The sequence below is a fragment of the Monodelphis domestica genome, chromosome 6, assembly GCF_027887165.1.
Source record: "Monodelphis domestica isolate mMonDom1 chromosome 6, mMonDom1.pri, whole genome shotgun sequence".
Lineage (NCBI taxonomy): Eukaryota > Metazoa > Chordata > Mammalia > Didelphimorphia > Didelphidae > Monodelphis > Monodelphis domestica.
This window is the reverse complement of record NC_077232.1, coordinates 142,009,148-142,033,180: the sequence shown is the minus strand read 5'-3', so window position 1 is coordinate 142,033,180 and position 24,033 is coordinate 142,009,148. Positions and strand designations below refer to the sequence as shown.

The window sequence follows — 24,033 nt, the reverse complement described above, 5'->3', positions numbered from 1 at the left end:
CTTCTCTGGGAAAACATATCAAGCTTTCTTCAGCAATTCTCTTTATGTGATTTCTGGTAATACATTGTGTGTGCATATTGTCTGAAAGAGGGGATGATGGTGAAAAACAAAATCTGTATACATTCCTTTTTTTTTTTTTAAACCCTTACCTTCCGTCTTGGAGTCAATACTGTATATTGGCTCCAAGGCAGAAGAGTGGTAGGGGCTAGGCAATGGGGGTCAAGTGACTTGCCCAGGGTCACACAGCTGGGAAGTATCTGAGGCCAGATTTGAACCTAGGACCTCCCATCTCTAGGGCTAGCTCTCAATCCACTGAGCTACCCAGCTGCCCCCTTGTATACATTCTTTTTTTTTTTCACTTTAAACATTATTTTATTTGGTCATTTCCAAACATTATTCATTGGGAACAAAGATCATTTTCTTTTCCTCCCCCCCACCCCCTTCCCACCACCTCTCCCATAGCCGGCGCACGATTCCACTGGGTATCACTTGTGTTCTTGGTTCGAACCCATTTCCATGTTGTTGGTATTTGCATTAGAGTGTTCAATTGGAGTCACTCCTCAGTGTATCCCCTTCCCCCCTGTAGTCAAGCAGTTGCTTTTCCTCCAGTGTTTTTATTCCCATAGTTTATCCTCTGCTTGTGGATAGTGTTTTTTAGATCCCTGCAGATTGTTCAGGGTCACTGCATTGATACTAATGGAGAAGTCCATCACCTTCGATTGTACCACAATGTATCAGTCTCTGTGTACAATGTTCTACTGGTTCTGCTCCTTTCGCTCTGCATCACTTCTTGGAGGTTGTTCCAGTCTCCATGGAATTCCTCTACTTTATTATTCCTTTTAGCACAATAGTATTCCATCACCAACATATACCACAGTTTGTTCAGCCATTCCCCAATTGAAGGGCATCCCCTCATTTTCCAATTTTTGGCCACCACAAAGAGTGCAGCTATGAATATTCTCGTACAAGTCTTTTTACTTATTGTCTCTTTGGGGTACAAACCCAACAGTGCTATAGCTGGATCAAAGGGCAGACAGTCTCTTATCATTTGGGCATAGTTCCAAATTGCCCTCCAGAATGATTGGATCAATTCACAACTCCACCAGCAATGAATTAATGTCCCTACTTTGCCACACCCCCTCCAGCATTCATTACTTTCCTTTACTGTCAGGTTGGCCAATCTGCTAGGTGTGAGGTGATACCTCAGAGTTGTTTTAATTTGCATCTCTCTGATTATAAGAGATGTCAAACACTTTTTCATGTGCTTATTAATAGTTTTGATTTCTTTGGCTGAGAACTGCCTGTTCATGTCCCTTGCCCATTTATCAATTGGAGAATGGCTTGATTTTTTGTACAATTGATGTAGCTCTTTGTAAATTTGAGTAATTAAACCTTTGTCAGAGGTTTTTATGAAGATTGTTTCCCAATTTGTTGCTTCCCTTCTGATTTTAGTTACATTGGTTTTGCTTGTACAAAAACTTTTTAATTTGATGTATTCCAGATTATTTATTTTGCATTTTGTGACTCTTTCTAAGTCTTGCTTGGTTTTAAAGCCTGTCCCTTCCCAAAGGTCTGACATGTATACTATTCTGTGTTCACCTAATTTTCTTATAGTTTCCTTCTTTATGTTCAAGTCAATCACCCATTTTGAATTTATCTTGGTGTAGGGTGTGAGGTGTTGATCTAAACCTAATCTTTCCCACACTGTCCTCCAATTTTCCCAGCTGTATATATTCTTAATGTAGTATGGGGGGGGGGGGATTCCTCCTACTAGGAAGTTGGAGATTGTCTTTGGAAGAACAATGTAAAAGCATTGCTATTTCAATTATAATTTCTTTTGATTCCATTTGAAAACCTATGTTATTCTAATTAGGTCTTCACTTTCCCTACTGGCTAACAGAAATCATCACAAAGCTAGAAATAAAATTGAATTCTAAGTCAGAAAACCAGTAATTCAGTTCTAGTTTTGAGACTTGCTGTTCCATCTTGAGCAAATCACTTTCCCTTTTTGAACCTCAATTTTCTGATCTATATCTAGTTTACCTAATTTTCAAGGTAAAAGTGTGGACATGAAAGCATTTTGTATAAAATGCTAGATAAATGTCATTTCATGACTTTAAGAAATAAGTTGTTGGTTACATTTTAGCTTTTTTATTTTTCATTACCAAAACACTCATGGTAACATCAAATATGTTGTACTGGAAAGGGTGTCATTGCCCTCAACCTACCCAGATTGGTTTGGAGAGGGTAGTACTGCCCTAGTCATACTAACAACAGAATTTGCCAAAGTCACAACTGCCTGGGGCAGCTGGGTGGTTTAGTGGATTGACAGTCAGGCCCAGAGACAGGAGGTCCTAGGTTCAAATATGACCTCAGACACTTCCTAACTGTTTGATCCTGGGCAAGTCACTTAATCTCCATTGCCTAACCCTTACTGTTCTTCTACCTTGGAACTAATACATAGTATTAATTCTGAGATGGAAGATAAAGGTTTAAAATTTTTTTTAAAAATGTGACGCAGGGCAAGTCACTTAACCCCCATTGCCTAGCCCTTACCACTCTTCTGCCATGGAACCAATACCCAGTATTGAGTCCAAGAGGGAAGGAAAGGGTTAAAAAAAAAAAGAAACAAAGAAACAAAGTCACAACAGCCTTGGCCTCCTGACTTGATCTCAAATTTCACCAGTCAGCTGATATTTGCATAGTTGTGTGACAGGAAGATCTATAGCTAAAACCTAAAGCTTATTGGGGTTCTCTCCAGAAAACAGGCTAGTCATGGGGTGTATGCTTTTTTTTTAATTTATGGGTTGAGGGGAGGTCATAAATCCAATCTTTCAACCCTATTTCCTTTAAGAACTTCAACCTGGGGGGCAGCTGGGTAGCTCAGTGGATTGAGAACCAGGCCTAGAGACGGGAGGTCCTAGGTTCAAATCTGGCCTCAGACACTTCCCAGCTGTGTGACCCTGGGCAAGTCACTTGACCCCCATTGCCTAGCCCTTACCACTCTTCTGCCTTGGAGCCAATACATAGTATTGACTCCAAGACGGAAGGTAAGGGTTTAAAAAAAAAAAAAGAACTTCAACCTGTTTCATTCAGATCCCTGTGGGGAACTAGCTGTGATGTGAGTTTTTCTTTATGGAGCCATGTGTGAATAATTCCCAACTCAACCACCTAAAAAGATAGAAGGCAGTCTCCATCCAGAGGTGCTAATCTATTTACCTGATTATACATGAAAGTCCTCTGAGAATTTCCCAACCGTTGGCACTCAGCTGTGAAGAGCATCTTAGCCTTGGCTCCATTAGACTAGGAGCCATTGCTGTGCTGACTCATTAGATGTCTGCTTTAACTTCTCCTGAAACCCCTCTAGTTTCTTGATGGAGAAAACCTGCCCAGCTCCTGCTCCTTTAGGGCAGAGAATCACCCTCCTGATGGAAGCAGTCATAAGAAAATTCTAGGGATTTTTTTGTCACTAGTAGAAATTCTTAAATCTCTTCCTCATTTCCAACTCTTATCTCATGACTCCAATCTCAGTGGAATGGGTATCTCTGGAATCAGAACCTCTGGGTCAAAGATTATATGGTGAGTTCCTATCTGTGCCCTGTCAATCAGTCCCCAATCCTCTTAGGAGAGTATCCTTTCACTTGCATGGACAAAGGCTCCATTTGGCTTGCTCCCCTTTGGCTTTCAGAACATGGTCTCTAAAACTGAAAGTTCATTGTTGTTGCTGAATGTTCCAAACCAGTTTCCTTTCATCCAGATATTCCGTGAACCAGCAGTTATTAAGAAGCTACTCTGTGCCAGACACTGGGGATACCAAGAAAGGCCAAAAGTAGTCCTTACTGTCAAGGATCTCTCAATCTAATGGAGACAACATGCAAACAGCTATTTACAAAAAGTACATATACCTACCCTAGATAAATTGGAGATAATCAACTGAGGGAAGGCATTCAGGTGGGGTTGGGAAAGGCCATGGGACTTTAAGAAAGCCAGGGAATTCAGGTAATGGAGATGAGGAAGAAGAGAATTCCAGGTATGGGGGACAGCCAGGGAAAATGCCTCTAGTCAGGGGATTAATTGTCTTGTGTGAAGAATAGCAAAAAAGGTCAGTATTATTAGCTTGCAAAGTATGCTAGGGTGAATAAAAAGATTGGAAAGGTAGAAGAGGGCCAGGTTATGAAGGGCTCTGAAGGCCAAGCAGAGGATTTCCTATTTGATACTTGGTGGTGGCTGTCTTTTTACTCAAAGAGGACCAAAATCCTATGTTGGTGTCAGTGTACAGTGTGTCTGCTCAGACCACTGAACTCAGAAGGCTCTCCCACAGGTTGGGCACATTTAGGATGGAGATATCTTTAAGTTGGTGCATCTCATGTTTCTTTTGAGCTACTACAATTCTGCTTTGCTCATAGAGCACAGACTCTTCTTTAATGTCTGCACACCATCCTGGATGGTCCTGTGCTAGCATCTCCCATGTCTCCCAATAATACTAAATTCTTCAGAGAGATGTTAAGAATTTCCTTACAGCTCTCCTTCTGACCTCTATGCCTTGTGTGTGTTCTCAGTAAAATAGTCTTTAAGGCAAAGTGTGTTGGGCATTTGAGCAGCATGGCCAGCCTATCAAAGTTGCCCTCTCTGCAGTAGAATTTGAATGCTTGGCATTTTGGCTTGGGGAAGAACCTTGGTGTCCTGGAATATCCTGCCACTTGGTCCCAGAGATGTCAGGTAACTGAAGAGAGGGGGATGCCACACTCAGATGTGCACTTTAGAAAGTTTAGTTTTATTCTTGGGTCAGACCACCTTCTGCAAAAAGGTCAACAAGGAGAGGGTGCTGGAGTTCCCTGTCCCATACATGATCAGAGGGGCTCCTATGCCCGGGTTCCAGGCAGTGTTTGGTCCCCTGATGGCTCAGCCCTTGTATTTGCAGTGCCCTGCCTCAACTCAAACAGGATGTGAGCCACAAGGCCATCTCCTCCAGGGCTGCAACCTGTCAGCTCAGTTTTAGTTGGGGTACTTGTAAGTCATGGAGCAGTTAACAAGAGAAGGCTTACAGCCCAAATACCGTGCATATATTGCACCAAGGATCTGATGGCACTTTGTAGTCATAGATCTTCTTTCCATATGGAAATACATTTGACCAACAGGGTGGCTCCTGTGACCCATCAGATGGCTAGAGCAGCCCTAACTCCATGGAAGCACTTTTAACTCCTTAGGTGGCTGAGAAGTCACATCCAGGGAGACTGAGGGACAGTTCTGTGGCCTTTTAGGAAAAATGAAAAAAGAGAACCCTGATACCATCACAGGTGCCTTGAGGCACTCCTGCTGAGCCCACAAGGCCTAGAATAGGATCTGTCCCCAGGGGTCCAGCTGGTCTGAGGGAGAGTAAACTCTCCTCTTTTCTGTGCCTTCGCCTGAGGGCAACCCAACCTCTGGGGAAAGAAAGGGGCAAGTGAAAAAGGTCCTGGGACTACAATAGGAATGGATGAAGGGCCAGGTCTTTTATTCCTACACAAACACAAAAAAGGCCAACCCTAGAAAATCCCAGCTCACAAGAATACTTTAATATAACGTAATTCAGTAACTTCACTTTTAAGGACTGGCACAGTTGGTCGAAAAGATGTCTCTGCAGCTTTAATCCAAATGTAAAACAGTGGGGGAGTGGGGGGGGCGGGGTGTTGCTGAGAAGGCTCTGCCCCATGGTTCCTCCCCAAATCCTGAGCTCTTCTGAATGAACCCCAATGGTCATTTGCTGCAGTCAATTGTTGGGGCATTCCCAGTGGTTGGAGGCCACGGTGGCTCTTCTTGTTGGGCCCAGGTTGCCTGCCATCCTGGAAGTATCCATCTTGAGACTGGCAGGGGTTCTCCTCCCCTGGAAAGGAAATCCAAAGCAGAAAAGACTGGCAAGGGTGAAGCACAAGCTCACCTAGAGGGGAGAGGAGAAGAGTGGCCCTCTTCCCTATCACTCCCTTGCTTGGCTTTATCAAAGCCAAGAGCTCACTTCTTTCCCCTTCCCAAAATTCCAGCCAACAGAGCTAGGTAGAAGTTATTTATTTTAATAGATGCAACACCCAACTCTTCTGCCCATCAGGGGCAGGGGAATGACTGGAGGACCATTCAGGGTTTGCCATGTTGTATTAAAATGCAAAGTCCTTTCAGTGTTGGGTCCCTCATGGCCAGAAGCAGTTGTTAAAGAAGTCTGTCAGCCTCCAAAGGCCCAAGCAATGAATCATCATGTTCTTAGAGACTCCCAGAGGAACTTTGGGGGGGGGGGGTCTCTAACAGCCAATTGAAACTCCATGCATTATTTTAAAGTTCCAATGCATTATCATTAACATTGATTAAATGATTTCAGCAAGCTAGGCATCCTGCAGAACATCTAAGGGGGGCCCTGCTTTAACTGAGCCAACACCTTCCCTGAGGGGAAGAAACAAGTCCTTGCAGATCATTGTGTTGTACAATGAGCCTAATGCACCAAGAAGTCATTCAATATTATTTAGTTTTGGAGCTAAAATGTTTTCTTTACTTTTTTTTATACTTTGAGGATGTCTTCTTTTTTCTTTCTTTTTAAAAAATTTTATTTTTATTGTCATGCAAAACACACTTCCATATTGGTCATTGCTGTAAGAACAAATTCACATATAACTAAAACTCCAAAATAAAGCCAAAAATACACAGACATAAAAGGTATCTCCAGCTGTTCTTTCTCTGGAGATGAATAGCATTCCCTGTCAGAAGTCTTTCAGGATTGTCCCAGATCATTGCATTGCTGATGATCATCACCCGATATTGCTATTATTGTGTACAATATTCAAGGACATCTTCTTAAAAAGACTAGAAATACAGTGAGAAACACTTAATATCTAACTGAGCCTACAGGTTAAAACAGAAATTCATAATCTGGTTTGCCTCTTAAAAGTCTGTAGAAGGTCATTTTTCTGGCTTCTGGAATTATACTGATGCTGCTCCTTATATGGGATAATTGGCTTTTGCACAAGTTTTGAACATTTGAATTACTTTAAGTACAATGTCCAGAACATCATTCTAGACTAGCATCATCATCCTCTGTACCATTCAGACCACATCTGGAATGTTGTGTTCAGTTCTAGGGGCCACATTTCAGGAAAGACTGACAAACTAGACCATATTCAGGAGGCTTCTGGGATAAATAGAGGTGAAACTAGATCATATGGGGAATGATTGAAAGATATTTAACTTGGAGAAGAGATTTAAGAGGGACGTGACCGCTGACTCCATATATGGTACGGATCACCATGAATAGGTGGGCTCATATTTATTCTGCTTGACTCCTAAGGGAACAATTAGGATTGATAGTGTAAAAGTTGCTGGAAAGATTTCAGTTCAGCCTACTGAAGAACTTCCTAACAACTGGAGCTATCTGGAAATGGAATAGGTCATCTTATGATGTATTCTTGGAACCCCATCACTAAAGATGTTCAAGCCAAATTAGGACAACTGCCTGTCCTGGATGTGGTAAAAGGCATTCATTCCCTGGGCATAGAGTTGAATTAGATTATGATTCTATGATTTTTATGGAAAAGAGGTTACTTTAATTCAAAGGCTTTGTGAGAAGAGTCCAGTGGGAAGTGGGAAGACTGATACTATGCTAATTCAGATTCTATTTCTCCTTTCTAATCTCTGCTAGTTGTGTGACTTTGTAGATCACAGGTGAGGGAGTATGGAAGAGATTTCTGCTATAAACCAGACTAGGGTCTTGGCATCATGGTCCTTTCCTTAGTGCATAAAAACAGTTGCATTCTCTATAGTCTGAACCAAAGGAGGAGATTGCAGGTCCTGATTCAGACCAAAATACTAGGAGCAATGACTAAGAAAAGCAGATTTTAACAGGGAATGTGGCAGTGGAAGATATTAAAAGGAGTAGGCAGAGCATGGTCAAAGCATTATCTGAATGTAAGTAATTTATTAATGATAATCTTTTATTAAAGATCACTTCCTTCTACAGACAGGTCAGGCAAATATTGCCTTGCTATGTAGCCAGGTATTTTTTTTTTATTTCAGATAAAATTTTGAGTTTCATAAGAAGTAAGTCAAGAAGAGAGAAAACACTGAGTCATGAATGTCAGATGCAGACTTGGGACATTTTTAGGCTAGTTACCATAAGTGTTTTGCTTTAGGTTTTGCCACTCCCTTCATCTACCTTTACCAACCAGTTTTTAATATAAAACCATATTCCAAAATGATTTCTGATCTTATCAATAAACTAACACTTTGTAAATAAGCAATGTTTATTAATGTGCATATTGAGAAGGAAGGGAAAAAACATTTATACAATACCTACCATGTGCCAGAAATTGTGTTGTATTTGCAAATATTATCTCATTTGACCCTCACAACAGCCCTGTGAAGTAGTGGTGTTATTACCCCCATTTTATAATTGAGGAAACTGAGGCAAACAGGTTAATCTGGCCTGAAGATTTCACTTTGTCAAGTCAACATGTCTCAAGTACATAACCCTTTTTTCTCTGCCACTGCCACCACTCTAGTGTAGCCCTGATCATCTGACCCCTAGATTATTGGAATGGCATGCAGGAAGGTCTGCCTGCTTCAACTCTCTCCCCTCTCCAGTCCATCCTCAAGTCATCAAAGTGATTCCCCTAAAGTATAAGTCTAACCATATCATCCCCTGCTCAATAAACTATAGTGGCTCCCTATCTGTTTGGCATTTAAAGCCCTTTGTAACAGCTCTTCCTAATTCTTTAGTTTTCTCATCATACCTTGCACCCCATCAGGTCCTCTTTGATCAAGAAACAATGGCCTTCTGGCTGTTCTATGAACAAGATACTACATTTATAGACTCTGGACATTTTTTCTGACTATCCCCATCCTCCTCTGACTCCTGCCTATGGCCCTCACTATATTCCTATCTATCCCCACTAACCTTCTTTTAACCTAACATACCTTCTTTTATTGGAAACCTTTCCATATCCCTCTTAATTCCAGTGCCTTCCATTTGTTAATTATTTCCCATTTATCTTGCACATAATTTCCTTTGTATATATGGGTTTATTGTTGCCCTCATTAGAATCTAAACTTCTTGAGGGCAAGAACTGTCTTTTGCCTTGCTAGCATTTAGTGCTGCTCCTGACATATAGTAGGTGCTTAAGTAAAGTTTTTTTTTGATTGATTGACTTGTCCAGGGCCACTCAGTGTCTGAGACCAGATTTGAACTCTGGTATTAATAGCAGACCCAAATGATACTCTTGGTTCATTTCCATGCAACCTTTGTACGTCTGTCTGGAATACTACTACACACAATGTCTCTGTCTCTCTCTGTCTGTCTGTTTGTCTCTCTCTTTGGAGACTAGAGGCCACCTCATCTTAACCAGACTAAAAGCTGAAAGCAATGCATGAGGCCAATCTAAATATTCACTGGCACAAACATACTTCATCTTTCTTCTGTGTGGGGTTGGTTAGCCACTTCCTAGGCAGCCTGGTAGTCCTTCTCTTTTGGATCTCATCCGATTAGTGGACACTTAACGAGTGTTAGCCCCAGTGAAGCTCAGAACTCCTGAACTCAAATAATCCATCAGCTCCAGCCTCCCCAGCAGCATGCACTTCTACACCTAACCACGTGTAATTCTTACCCCATCCTACAGACAGATCAGAGAAGGCAATTAAAAGACAATTAAAACTTCCAGGGTCTTTGAGAGGAGAATTACCTATTAAAAAGCAGTAATAAGACTAGAAGAAAATTCAAAACATAAACATGGTTAAAATGCATAATTATGTGGGGCAGAGATCACTAACAGGGTCATGAGGTGGCTGGTTCATGACTGGGATGAGCAAGATGCAATACATTATTATTTTTTTTAAATCCTTATTTTTTTGTCTTAGAATTAGTACTAAGTTTTGGTTCCAGGGCAGAAAAGTGGTAAGGGCTAGGTAATTGGGGTTAAGTGACTTGTTCAGGGTCACACCTAGGTCAGACACCTAGGAAGTGTCTGAGGGTGGATTTGAACCCAGGACATTCTGTCTTTAGGCCTGGCCTTAAATCCAGTGAGCCACCTAGTTGCCCTGTAATACCTTATAAACAAGGGATTATGAAGAAAAAGCTGTTGTAAAGGATATTAAAGAAATGCAGATGAAAAAGCATGTGGCTAGTTGTATTTGAGAGTGACACCCATGGACTCCATTCCCATCTTCACAGTTCCAAGAGGCTAGGGCAGACCTTGGTACACTGGTGGACGTATGGAAGGAAGCAATGGAGAGTTGTTAGGGTGCACAGGCACCGCCACTTTTGATCTTGATGACTTGGAGGAATGCCCTCATCCCTGAGATCAGATGTCTATCTGAATATGGTTAGAGTGACCTGGGAGTCAATGTGTTTCTGTGGGAAAAGTGCTGGCCTTGGGAGCCAGGGGCCTGTCTGGCCATGACTAACCCTGGCACCATTCACCAGCATGAGGAAGTCACTTAATGTCTTGGATCCTGTTTCCTGATCTGTAAAATAAATTGAGAACTGCCACTCCCATTACTTCACAGGGCTGTTGTGAGGAAAACATTCTGTACATCTTAAAGCCCTTTCCAGATGTGAATTATTATTCGTTGAGTCCTTAGGGTCTAGGACTGGCACCCCTCAGAATCCATAAGAACAACTTCTAGAATAAAGAGACCTAATGAACAGAGTAGGTAGTACATTTGTAAAACTCAATCCCATGAAAGAAGTTATGTTAAAAATGGAAATATAGGGTTTAAGATTGGTTTTGATATTTCCTCTGAATCTATGAGTTTGCAAGCAACATTTTGGGAGTTTACAGGGAGTTTTGGGCTTTTGACCTTTTGAGATTGACATCACAGAAGGGAGCCATGCTCTAACATGAAATAACCCCTTGTTGCTACTGTCAGGGGAATGAGAGGCTTATAGATTAGTCACTGTAAACCCCGATTATATGGTTACCCTAAATTCTAGGGCAGGGTGAATCTCTAATAGCCTGGACAAGTGAAATTACAAGAAGAAGCCTACATAGGAAATGAGGAAGTTGATTTCTCTTGAACAATTTGACTACATAATTTGGAATTTTAGATCATGAAGTCATTTTGGAAAACATCTACTCCAAACCCCTTCGTTGCTGATGAGGAAACTGAGGCCAAAAGAAAGGAAGTGATTTGCCTACGATCACATAATTAGTTTGGCTTGATGCAGCACTTGAGCTCAGGTTTCCTGATTGTTAGAACAGTGCTTTTCCCATTTATGGGAATTAAAAACAAAGTGCTTCTCTCTCCCCAAGGCTTAGCCTCCTTCTTATTACTATATTCCAGGACTTTATACTCTCAAGGCATAGTTCTTCACCCAATCCACAGAATTGAAAGAAAACTATATTATATAGAGAAAATGAGATTCATCTTTCTAACTTTATAGATATAGGGCTTCTGGGGAGGATTTATCTAGATTCTAAACTGGAAAATATCTTTATAACTCCTCATCTATAAAATAAAGAGAATTATGATTCAGTAATGTATAATAACTGGCCCAAAGTCACACAGGTAGCAAATAATAGAGCCTAGATTCAAATTCAGGACTTTTAACACCAAATCCAATTCTCTGGAAACTGGAAAGCAATTCTCCTTTCAAATCAACAATTAGCCATTGATTGATGGTTGTATGTAAGGCATTCTGGTTTGTGCTGAGTAAGCTGTAGTCCATAAACCAACTGGGTGGCCACTGTCTTGGAGAAGGACTAAACAAATATAAACATGAATATTATTGCAAGAAATTTTGAATATGGAAAATTCAGAGAAGCATGGGAAGATTTATCTGATCCAAGAATAAAATTAAGGAAAACTAAGAAAGCAACAATGTAAATGGAAAAAATAATGAAATGACATGAAAACTGTAATTATAACGGCCAACCAGGAGAATTAAGAAAATACACCTCCTTCCCTTAGAGCTGGGGAGAGATTACTGCATATACTGTCCAAAGCAGTTGATTAGTTGATTAGTTTTGATTGACTAATTATTGATTAGTTTTGTTGAACTGGTTCCCCCCCCCCCCCCACACACACTTTTAATCTTTGCTACAAGAGAAGGTTTGCTTCAGAGGGGTGGGGAAAAGGGGTAAATTAAAAAAATAAATGTTATGGAAAAACAAAAGTCATCAATTTTTTAAAACCTTAACTTCTGTCTTAGTATTAATTTTAAAATAGAAGGGTGGCTAGGGCATGGCAATTGAAGTTAAATGACTTGTCCAAGGTCATACAGCTAGGAAGTATTTGAGGTCAGATTTGAACTCAAAGTCCTCCCATATCTATGAAGCAGGAACAAGAAAAGGAAGCAGTGAAAAAGACAGGGATAGTCAGAGAGCTGAGAGAAGAACCAGGATAGTACAAGAGAATCACAGGAGCCAAGAAGGAAATTTGAAGAAAGAGACAGTGGTCAGTAGTATTAAAAGCTCCAAAGGAGTCAAAGAGGCCAAAATTCTAAGAATAACTTCCTTTAGTTTTCAGAACAAGTTATCAGTAACCTTTGATAAAGCAGTGCCAATGGAGAGTTGGTGAGTAAAGCTGAGGAAAACCTCTCAATAAAGGGTTAAAGAACCATTCCTGATAAAGCAGAGGCAAGAGAAGAAGAGAAATAAGGATCTAGTTTGAGGAGGTAGTAAGTCAGTGGGAAGATTTAAAAAAAAAACCTATTTGTAGGGGCAGCTAGGTAATACTGTGGATAGAGCACCAGGCCTGGAGTTGGGAGGGCCTGGGTGGTCTCAGGTATTTCCTAGTTGTATGATCCTGGGCAAATCACTAAACCCAAACTGCCCAGTCCTTACCATTCTTCTGTCTTAGAATCAATACCAAGCAGAAGGCAAGGGCTTTTTAAAAGAGCCTATTTGTAGATCAAATGAGAGAATATATGTAAAGTCCTTCTTAAATGTTAGTCAACTGTAAACAAACATTTATTAGGTACTTACTACTATATCCTAGGCATACAAAGGTAGGCAAAAACAAACCTTTCCCTCAAGGAAGGTACATTTTAATAGGGAAGAGTACGTGCCAACAACTACATACAAACAATTATATGAAGCATAAATTGGAGGTAGTCTCAGAGGGAAGGTACTAGCCTTAATAGAGATTGGGAAAGGCTTCCTGCACAGGGTAGAAGTTTAGTTGAGACTTGAAGAAGCTAGGAGAGCCAGGAAGAAGCAACAAGGAGGGAGAGGTAGCCTTAAAATCTTTAAAGATAGAATTATGGAAGGAAGTCATGCCCTAACCCAAATTTCCCCTTTTACTGCCAAGAGCATGATACCAGGTTGGAGAGTGAAGACTGGATGCCATTCCTATCACTTTTTTTTTTTTTGCTTATAGATTAATGACTATGAGCCCTGGTTTTATGGTTATATATATATATATATATATATATATATAGATAGATAGATAGATAGATAGATTCTAGGGTAAGTGAAATTTCTAATAGCCTTGAGAAACCAAGTCATGAGAAGAAAGCCTTAGACAGGAAATGAGGAAGATGACTTCTCTACACAATGTAACCACTAAATTTAGAATCCAGACACAGGAAGGGATAACCCATGAAAATGTTCAGAGTGGGAAGATGGATGTCTTGTACCAGGGATGACAAGGAGGCCAGTGTCACTAGATTATACAGAATATATAATGGGGCGAATTAGGACATGGCAAGTGTAAAAGGCAGCTGGATTATGAAGAGCTTTAGAAGTCAAACAGGATTTTCTGGGTTTTTTTTTCCTCCTTAAAGTACTATAGAGCCAATAGAGTTTATTGGTAGGGGTTGGGGTGTTGGTGAAAGAACATTTAGATGGCTCAGTGAAGGATGAATTGTAGTAAGGGAATACTTGGGGGAGACAGACCCCGTCAGGAGGCTATGCAAGAGTGCAGGCTTGAAGATGTGCCTTCTTTTACAAAATGCTGAGTGTGGAAGTATGTATTGCATAATAGCACACCCATGATCTATATCATATTACTGCCATCTCAGGATGGGGGAGGAGAGGGAAAGAGACAACGTGGATAGCAAAATGGCAGAAAATGATTGTTTAAAATTTTATCAACATGTAAACATTTTTAAAAATGGTAGCAGGAACTCTTGAGAGAGTAGTCTATTCCAACCTTATCATTTCATAGATGAGGAAAATGGAACCCAGAAACATAATGATTTTGTCTAAGGTCATATTGGGGCTTGTTCAAGACCTTTGAGATTTGGTCTAGTTCTCAGAATTGTTTTGAAATATATTCAATATATTGGACTATGGAAAACACACTGTACTGAGATGCAAAAGCCCTGGATTCTAGAGTCTGCTCCAAGCCACATGATGTTGAGTAAGTCACATCTTCAATGAACAGCTCTTTCCCATTTGCAAATTGGACATATTAATGAAGAGTGATGCAATGAAAACACTATTTCTGGAGTCAGAAAACCTAAGTTCAAATCCTGTCTGACACTTGTTACCTAGGTGACCTTGGGAGAAGTCATAATCTCCCTCATGTGTAAAATGATGGAGTTGAACTAGAAAGATCTGTAAAATCCTTAATTTCTTAAATTATAATATCTGAATCTCATAAATTCACCACACATGTGACACCAGCATAGTGTCAGCCTGGAACATAGTAGATGCTTAATAAATGTTTATTGACTGACAAAAAAATAGTGCAGGCTTGAAGGGATGAGGTGATGAGTGTGGCAGCTATGTCACAGGAGAGATGGGGATACTCCAGGAGACTTTATGAAGTCTTTGGCAGTATTTGGCAACAAACTGAATAAATGGTGGGGGATGGAGTGAGAGGTTGAAGATGATCCCTAGGTTTCTATTTCAGAACACTGGGAAGATGTTGGTGCCCTCCAGAGCAATGAGGAAATTGGGAAGAAGAGAGTTTAGGGGAAAATATAAGGTCAAATAATAGGGGCACACTTTGGACTTCTGCCATTGGAGTATATGAAGCTTATAGAGAGAGGGGAGTTTATTTACTGATTCAGTAGAAGAGATGACCCATTCAGTAAACTTTGGGATTCTTACCTTTAAGCCCAAGCTACCTTCAGTCTTGGAACCAATTCTAAGTATAAGTTCCAAGGAAGAAGAGTGGTAAGGGCAAGGCAGTGGGGGCTAAGTGACTTGCCCAGGGTCACACAGTTAAGAAGTGTCTGGGGCCAGATCTGAGCCTGGAACCTTCTGTTTCTTCTGATTCTCTAACCACTTAACCACCTAGCTGCTTCACCCAATCTATTTTTAACAAGGAAACTAAAACTAAAAAATTCTTCAAATTACAAAATTTTTCAAAATTAGTTTTGATAAGTTCAAGGGGCAGCATGACTAGCACATAGAAAGCTGGTCTCCATCAGAAAACTCTTGAGTTTAAGTCCCAACTCTAATATAGGCTGGCTGTCACTAGGCAAGTCACTTAACTCTAAGACAAAAGATGCCAGGGAAGGCAAAGATCGATACATGGCATAGGGAGCTTCCTCATAGGAGAGTTCTAATATATATTCATATATCAAAGAAATCACAGGTCCAGTCCCTTTTCCTATCCATTTTATGGTTTACAGAGCATTTTGTTGCCTAAACAAAAGGCAGCAGATGCATAATTTTGGTCCCAGAGCCTTGGGAGAGAAAGGAGGCTGTATCCGTATTTCTTTTACCATCCTCAAGGAGTCCTTTATTTAGTTAGTATCAAGTTTGGGATTATGTATTTTAAGAACTCATCAGGTATAATCCCTTTAATTTATCTATGAGGAATCTGAGGCTCAGATTAGTTAAGTGACTTGTCAAATAACAAAGAGCTGAGCTAAGACTCAAATCTAGATCTTCTAATTTAAATCTACTCTTTTTGCTAGATTTGCTATCTCCCCATAGGGAGAAAATCTGGCAAGGCAACACAAATATATTAAGTGCTTACCATCTGGACAAGCACTGGGCATATACTCATTCTGGATAATTGTGGATTGAATAGAACTCTATTAATAATTATTATTTTGGAAGGCAAAGAAGATAATCAGTAGGAAAGAAGATCATGGAGCAAGGTCCTGAAAGAGGCAGGAGGAATGAGACAGAGGTTAGTTTTTGGCAAAAAGGAGACTTTTTTAGAACAACAGAGAGGGGGGCAGCTGGGTGGCTCAGTGGATTGAGAGTCAGGCCTAGAGATGGGAGGTCCTAGGTTCAAATTTAGCTTCAGACACTTCCCAGCTGTGTGACCCTGGGCAAGTCACTTGACCCCCAATGCCTAGCCCTTACCACTCTTCTGCCTTGGAGCCAATACACAGTATTGACTCCAAAAAAAAAAAAAAAGAACAATAGAGAGGTTTTCAGACGAAGAGGGAGAAAGACACCAAGGATTTTATGGAATTCACATTAAAAAATCAAGGTTAAAGGCAGGGGCCATAGAAGAGTAGATTCAAAGATCAAAAGTAAAGAGATTTTGTTTTTAATTGAAAGGAGTCTTAAGGACTAGAAGCACTGGTGTCCAAATTTAAAATGAAAACAATTCTCTTTAGTAAACACAACTGAACTTTACACTTTGAAAAGCAAATGCTATCCTTGTTTTTTTTAAACCCTTACCTTTGGTTTTAGTACCAATCCTAAGATAGACAAATAGCAAGGCCTAGGCCATTGGGGTTAAGTGACTTGCCCAGGGTCATACACTTGGGAAATAGATTTGAGCCTAGATGTGAATGGAGGACCTCCCAACTCTGGAGCCTGGCACTCTCTCTACTGTGTTACCTGCTGCCCCTTCTAACCTGTTTTTAGTTACTGCCTTTCCTAAAGATAGCTGAAGGAAGCATAGAGATGGGGTCATAATGCTGCAGTTTCTCAGGTTTCCTGTAGTTAGCCTTCATTTTCTTTTCCTAGCCTAAGACAATAGATTATTACAATAGCTTCTTAGTAACCTGAATGTACTCCTTAGAATTCCTGTCACCAGAAAATTGCTTATTGTTGGCATGCTGCCAACACAAACCTTGTACTTATCTTATTTTCCATCTAGGAAAAACAGGCAGAGTCCTAACACTCTACGTCAGGCCACCAGCATAAAAAACAGTCTGTCATGCCTATTCCCAGCCCTTGAGTCTTCAGCCTTTTAAAAAAGCCTGGGATGGAGAACAAATCCACCAACACATGGAAAACTCCAGAGAAGGCTTTTCCTATCAGAGAACGCTTCCCCCAGGTGTATTTCTCCATTCCCCAGTCCTTTATTTTGCCCTTCATTCTGTTCCCATCTCAGGGATTCCAGGAAGCAGAAACCTTTCTTTCTCCAAAGTGAACTTTACAAGCTAATCTCCATTTAATGGATGGGTTGAAAGAGCACATAACTCACACATTTCACCCAAACACTGGAAAGACATGAATATTTTCTATTCTTGTGTCTTCTCCCAACTAAATGGGGAAACATCTTTGAGGGGGACAAGCATGTCATCTATTTTTTTGTAGTTTCCATAATGGCTAGCCAAGAGCTGGTCAGGAGAGCCTCTCAGAAACACCATTTGGTCCGCTGAGTTTTGCCTTTTTGTGTGTCCAAATGCATGGATTCTGACAAGAAATACTATTGCTAGCTCCATGAATTTTTCTCTAGTGCAAGTAATATGTGGCTTGTTTCATAAAGTTGACAAATAGAGAAATATGTATTATTATATGATCATATATATATGGCCTGTATGGTGTTACTTCCCTTCTTGGGGAGAGGAGGGAGGGAGGGAAGGGGAAAGAAGGAGCCCACAGGTGTTAGGACCTAGCTAGTGTGAGATTTTGTCCCTCTTAGAAAAGCATTTTTATTATAATTTATTATGTATAACAAATCGTGTACTATATTACATTCTGTTTTATAACAAAAAAGAACGAAAAGCAGTAAAGTACTGCATGTACAGCATGTGTTATGTCTGGGGTCATGCTGAAAGCTTCTGGGTGTGTTCTTGTAACAACATAAAATCAGATGCAAGATGCATGGCGAGGGTAAAATGACTGGGCAGGTCACGAGTGCTATCAAACGTCTTCCACTGCTGGCAATGACTGAGTCAATAATTTCTGAGGTCTTAACTAACACTAAAACAGAGGTGTGGTGTAACACTACTCCTTTAATTTTATGTTGGGTTTTGTTTCCCAAATGTTACCAGTTATCATTCAATTGTGTGTGTGTGTGTGTGGGGGGGGGGGGGGGTGTTAAAAAAACTAATGGGGGGGAAGGAGATACGGAAGAAATGAAAATATGGAAAAATTATTTCATAGCAGGATACCCATGAGCACCAAAAAACTGCATTCAAAATACAAGGCCTTTGTAATGCTGTATCAAGATGGGCCCCCAAAAGGCTATGGCAGGAGAGTCCAAACTCCAGTCTGAATAAGCTAAAAAGGCTCCAAGAATGGTCCGGGGTCAGAGGATATGCCTGTTGCCCAGAGACCAACTTCACTAAGCTGACAGACTAAACACAAGGTTAGCCCCTAAATGCATTTGGGGCAAAGTACAAGAAAGCAGGGCGCAGTGGTTTGGAAAACCATCTACTAAGCCTTGGAATCTGCATCAGCAGAGGGGAGACCTTCCACAGACCAAATTTTGGGTCCTTGCAGCCCAGAGTGTAATGAAAGGGCGAGGCTAACTCAATCAGTTTACCGGAAGCCAGCGCGAGCAGGCGAGGGGAAGAGCTACCCTGTAGCATCGTCTGCCTGCCCACTGGTGACTTCCGCTCAGGATGGTTTTGTTTAATCTGCACAGTATGGGGATGAGGCCATGTATCATCATCTGTACTGAATGAAGATGCCATCAGAGAGCAAAGTCGGACCTCGGCATACTCTGGGGACATTTCTTCCCTGGTGGAGCAGCAGACCTGGGGGACGGAGTTCGCTTAACCTGAGTTCTCCAGAGCACAGTGCTGACTCTGGATCTGCAGATGTACTCCAGCTGAAGGGAACAAGTCAATTCCCAACAGCTGGCTCGACTCTCCTAGAGTGATGGTGAACATCTGTTCTGGGGCAGCTCCTATGGATCCGGCCACTTCCCCTGCTTAGTCCACTGGCCCCAACCTCTGATCCCATATTGGGGTTCTACACCCCTACCCCCGTCCTGCCACCCTCCACCACTCCCTTTCTATAGCTGTAGCCCAAATTACCTGGGAAGATTAGAAAGAGATAAAGAGGACCAGGAAGAGGAAGGCAGATGATGAAACTGAAGAGCTTTTCTACTAACAGTGGCTCCTGCACAGGGGACTTATTATTTGGTCTGAGGGCCTTTCTGTTCCCAGAATAGGAGACAGATTTAAATTCTAAAATACTCAGAAGATTGGTGATTTTCCTTAGCAGGGAACTCCTGCAATGAATGTACACTGAAATAGAATTCTAACTAAGGTGGCAAAGCTAATAAATGTCGGAGGGTAGGATTTGAAATTGGGTCTCTCTGATTTCAAGACCAGCCCTTGCTGGATTGGCACATTGCTGCTATGGTCTGTACTCCCCTGTTGGGTCAAAAAATGTATTCTAAAAACAATCACGAATGATTATTTGTGCCATATGGGCTGAAGTCAACAAGTGCCTATAATGTGTTGCACTTTGCCAGAGTAGGAGTTTCATTCTTGAACAATGATGAAAAGTCTCTCTTCACTCTTTAATAATAACTATCCTGTTTCTCTGGAAAAATTTGCCCTCTTGATCTGAATACTAAATCTGAAAGGAAAGACATATACACAGAGATGAAGTGGGAAGAAAACCCCTAAACCTAGCTTATAGACACCACCTCAAATTCCATACAAGCTCTATTTGGGAGGGTGAGAACCTGGATGATATTGCGGCCACCATGGCTCCCAATGAATTAAAGGTTAAAGAAAAAAAACAAAAGAAAGAAGCTTCTGATTTTTTTTTTTGAGGGAAAGAAAAGGATTTTGCAGTAAACTTTTTTTTTTTTTGAAAAATTCTTATTTTCTGTCTTAGTAACAACTCTAAGACAAAAGGACAAGGGCTAGGCAAACAAGATTAAGTGACTTGCTCTGGGTCACACAGCTGGGAAGCATCTGAGGCCACATTTGAAACCAGGTCCTCCCAACTCCATGCCCAGTGCTCTACCTACTCTATAGTAACTTCTAAGGAGGCAGATTCCCATTTGTTAGTAAAGAATAATGATTTCATGTTGCAAATATTTACCTACAAGGGAGAATGATTAAAGAGGAATCAGCTAAACCTCAACCCTTAGAGATATAAGCAGCTTTTGTATAACTTCAAAAGGAACAATGGCTCACATCCCTCTTTTCTTCCTGCTTCTACTACGTCCATACATGTTATTCATACGACATACTAGAAAACAAATTTGTGTTGATTGAAATAAATGCACCAATATCTCCTATGACCCAAATTAGATACAACCCCAAGGGAAGTGCTTCTGTAAGAATTGGATAAAAACTTGAGAATGTACCTAGTCACTTGTGTTTGATTCTAGAGAAAACCCTCATTTGAAAAGAGGTCAGTAAGAGCTTCAGATTTATCTTATTTATTCTTATGGGAGCTGCTTCATTATGTTTCTAGTCAATGACAAAGGCATTTGCCTTCCAGAGAGAACACAGTCGTGCAACATCTGCGCTTTTAAAATTATGAACTCAAGATTATTATAAGGCATCTGAACAAAAGGAATTTGGCTCAGAAGTAATATCTTAACCTCCAAAACAGAAAATCTAGTGTTGGGTTCTTAAAATGGCACTGATTTCCCACTGGGATGGGGTGGGGTAGGCTATAATTTTTCCTGTTTAGGAATTATTTGCTCATGCATTATATATCACTCTTTCATTAATCAAAGATGATACTTAATTCCTTACGTTTATTATTAGAAGGGTAAACATCACCCCTTTCCTATAAAAGTGAAGAACTGAGATAAGTTCTTACAGAAATATTTTGTCTTTCACAAACATAAGTATCAATAGCTCCTTTGCAAGGAGGCTACTCAGCACGTCAGCATTTGTTTAGAAAGTTCTGCTTAAATGACTTAACCCAATAGATTAAGTATTTGAAGGCTCTTCACATAATGGAAGTCAATTCAGGCAAACATGGGTCAGCTGGGCAATGACAATGAGAACCCCATCACAGCACTATTTGCTATCGCACTATTTGCAGTCAGTTTTCCTCCTTGGGGACCTGGAAGTTGTTCCCATCTGGCTGCCAAGTGGAGAAGCTCCCTTTCCCTTCAGTGCTCTAGACTCTGGGCATTATATACTTTAGACATCATCTAAACACATGATGTCTAAAGCAGGAAGGGACAGAGATCTTCTGCTCTGCTATAGAATGGTCAGGATCAAGCAAGTGCGAGAGGACTTGGCTCCTTAAATACCAAAAAGCTGTTCCTTGGAGAAGGTGGCCCCTTGACAAGGATTTTTGCCAAGCATTAGAATTAGATTGTGACCCAAGCAAAGTGTCTATGGGTTCTTCCAAGTTCCTGGAGCTTTTTGAGAGTGGCCTACCAAAGCATAAGCTAACTCCAAAAATCTTGTTTTCCCTTTTAACCAGGGGTCCCCAAACTTTTTACACAGGGGGCCAGTTCACTGTCCCTCTGACTGTTGGAGGGCTGGACTATAAAAAAAACTATGAACAAATCTGTATATCGCTGTCGGGGTAGCGGAGGTTGCAGTCACACCTTGCACAGGCCCATCACTGCCACCACAATCCTGGGCAGCAGCATACACAGTGAGGAATCCCTTCCCCCAGATTGTCGCTCACCATGCTGACATCTTGTGCAGCCACATAACCCTTTGCAGGGTGCCTCATTCTTGTTCACTTACTCTCAGAACAAGGTGCCATGCAAAGGATGACGTCACTGAAAGTGGTACTGTACTTGAGCGATGCTGCACTTGTGGCTCTGCCACATACAGTGCTCCTCTCACCATCAGTGAAAGAGGTGGCCCTTCCAGAAGTGCCGTGGGGGCTGGATAAATGGCCTCAGGGGGCCCCAAGTGGCTCCAGGGTTGTAGTTTGGGAACCCCTGCTTTTAACCATTTGTAAGCTGCTGTAGCATTTTGTCATCTTCAGATGTTACGAGAATACAAAAAGATTGGAGGAGTGTCTTACATGCTTAATAATGGGCTTTGCTGTAGTGTCCAGTTAGGACTGACTGGACAAATCATCCAGAGCCTCAGGTCATCCAGCCTTCCTTCCTTTCTTTCTTTTTCTTTTCTTCCTTCCTTCCTTCTGAAAGTATCCAGAGGCACAGGTCATCTTTTTTTTTTCTTCTCTTTTTTTCTGAAAGCCTCTATAGTCAGAGGATATCTTATTTCTTCTTTTTTTCCTTAAAAAGTCTGAACAGTCCTTCACTGGTCTGCTTTGGAAATGGCCTAGGATAGTCTCATCTGCTGCTAGTTGGCTTATTTCCTCTTAGGATGAAGCAGTGACCCCTGTACTTCCTAGAAACACTTATTTCTTGAAGTTTCTTTCTTTCTGCTCCTGAGGTTATATAAAAACAGGAGCAATACTTTCAGACAGTTCTGTCCTGAACACCTAACAACAGCATAAAGTAATTCTCTTTCAATACTATTTTCCCATCACTTTTGCTCTTGGGAATATAAATCCTCTTGCCAGAAACTTGAAAAAAATATTTTTATTTGTTTGTTTTAGAAATTCAGGCAATCTTAAAACAAAAATGGCACATAAGCCTTCCTATGCTTTGGATAGGAGTCAAACTTGCTCAGATAGAATTTGTGGCTCAAAGTAGCAGCCAGAGCCTGGCTAAAGAGGACATATGATACCACAAGCCACCAGGTAAAATTGTAGAATCCAAAAGTGACAGCCAAGGACACATAGATCATCAGTTCTGCAAAATAATTAGGGCCAGAAACATATTCAAACCAGTCTCCAAAAGGAATTCTGTAATTAGAGTGAATGACCTTTCCTGAAATGAAAAAAAGATACAGCATGAATGTGAAATGAGGGTGTATTTTGAAGTGAGTTCATGCTCTAGGAAACATGTAGTTACACTCCTATTTATATCACAGTCTCACCCACTTACAATGTAAAACACACAATCTTGACATAATCAATGAGAAATTTCCACATTTAAAAAAATTCATTTCAGAAAGTTAACCATTAATAATTATAAAAGAAAAACTATTACAAAAAGTCTGTGTAAAAGAGAGACAGAATTAGCTTTGTAATGGGCAAAGATCACAATTTAAATTTGTATGAAAATATAAATTTCTATATAGACGAGATGCCTTTATATAAATTTTTTTCAATCTAAATTTTTATATAAACTAGATGACAAAAGCTGACATCTTACATGTTGAGGGCATATATAAAAGACTAAATTTTTTTAGATCAAAATTTATTTTATTAGAGGAAACAACCAATCACTTAGCAGGCCAATTCAGAAACTAAGGGGATTTTAAAGTTAAGCATGTAAATTTTTTAGGCCACAAAGTATACTTTGATCTAAAGGTTACTTTCTGGGGCCTGATTATCTTGAACTTTTTACAAAATAACAACAACAATAGCAACTAGCATTTGAAAATTTGCAAATCCCCTTACAAAGAAATCTCATTTTATTTTCACAACCACCCTTTACATGAGGCAACAATCTATCCTGAAGATTGATGTTTAATTGTTACTTTTAAAGGTTGCTTAAAGAATAGAGTAATTTCAGTTGTAAAAACAAAAGGCTAAAGTTTGAGAGCTTATAAATTAATTTTTTTCTTTTTGCCCTGGTATACTTTAGTTTGAAGCCCAAGACATCCCCACACTGGATAAACTTACAAGGCTCCTGGAGAGAAGAATTAAAACAATTATCGCCTGTGCATTTCAATAGTATAAAATGTTAAATAAATGCTAAGTAGGCAACAATATCCCATCACCTCCAAAGAAGGCGAGCACATGAATTGGGAATTCCAAATTCTTAGACATTTCAAAATTTCCTTATTGTCAATGGATTGCATTTCTTCCTCACCAAATTTTTTTTTTACTAGAAAAGCAGTAACTCTGATTAACTGGATTTCTAGTTTTTTCTTTTCCCCTGATTCTAATCAAAACCAAGGCAAATGTCTTTACTACTTTGTGATATGTTTCTGGAGATAGGTGGCCGACAATATTGTTATGCACT

General features: G+C 40.4%; 1 protein-coding gene across 2 annotated transcripts in view; it reads right to left on the bottom strand.

Annotated features, from left to right (window-relative positions):
- Nucleotides 1–345: 345 nt before the first annotated feature.
- Nucleotides 346–24,033, bottom strand: part of SRD5A3 (steroid 5 alpha-reductase 3) — a 43,037-nt gene continuing 19,349 nt past the window's right edge. The window contains exon 5 of one of the 2 annotated variants that reach the window (XM_056802627.1): nucleotides 346–5,863. In XM_056802627.1, coding sequence (XP_056658605.1) covers nucleotides 5,541–5,863 — 323 coding nt within the window. In that variant the 3' untranslated portion in view covers nucleotides 346–5,540. Of the gene's footprint in view, nucleotides 5,864–20,752; nucleotides 22,831–24,033 lie in introns of those variants that run through there. The other variant, XM_001370815.4, reaches the window with a different exon arrangement.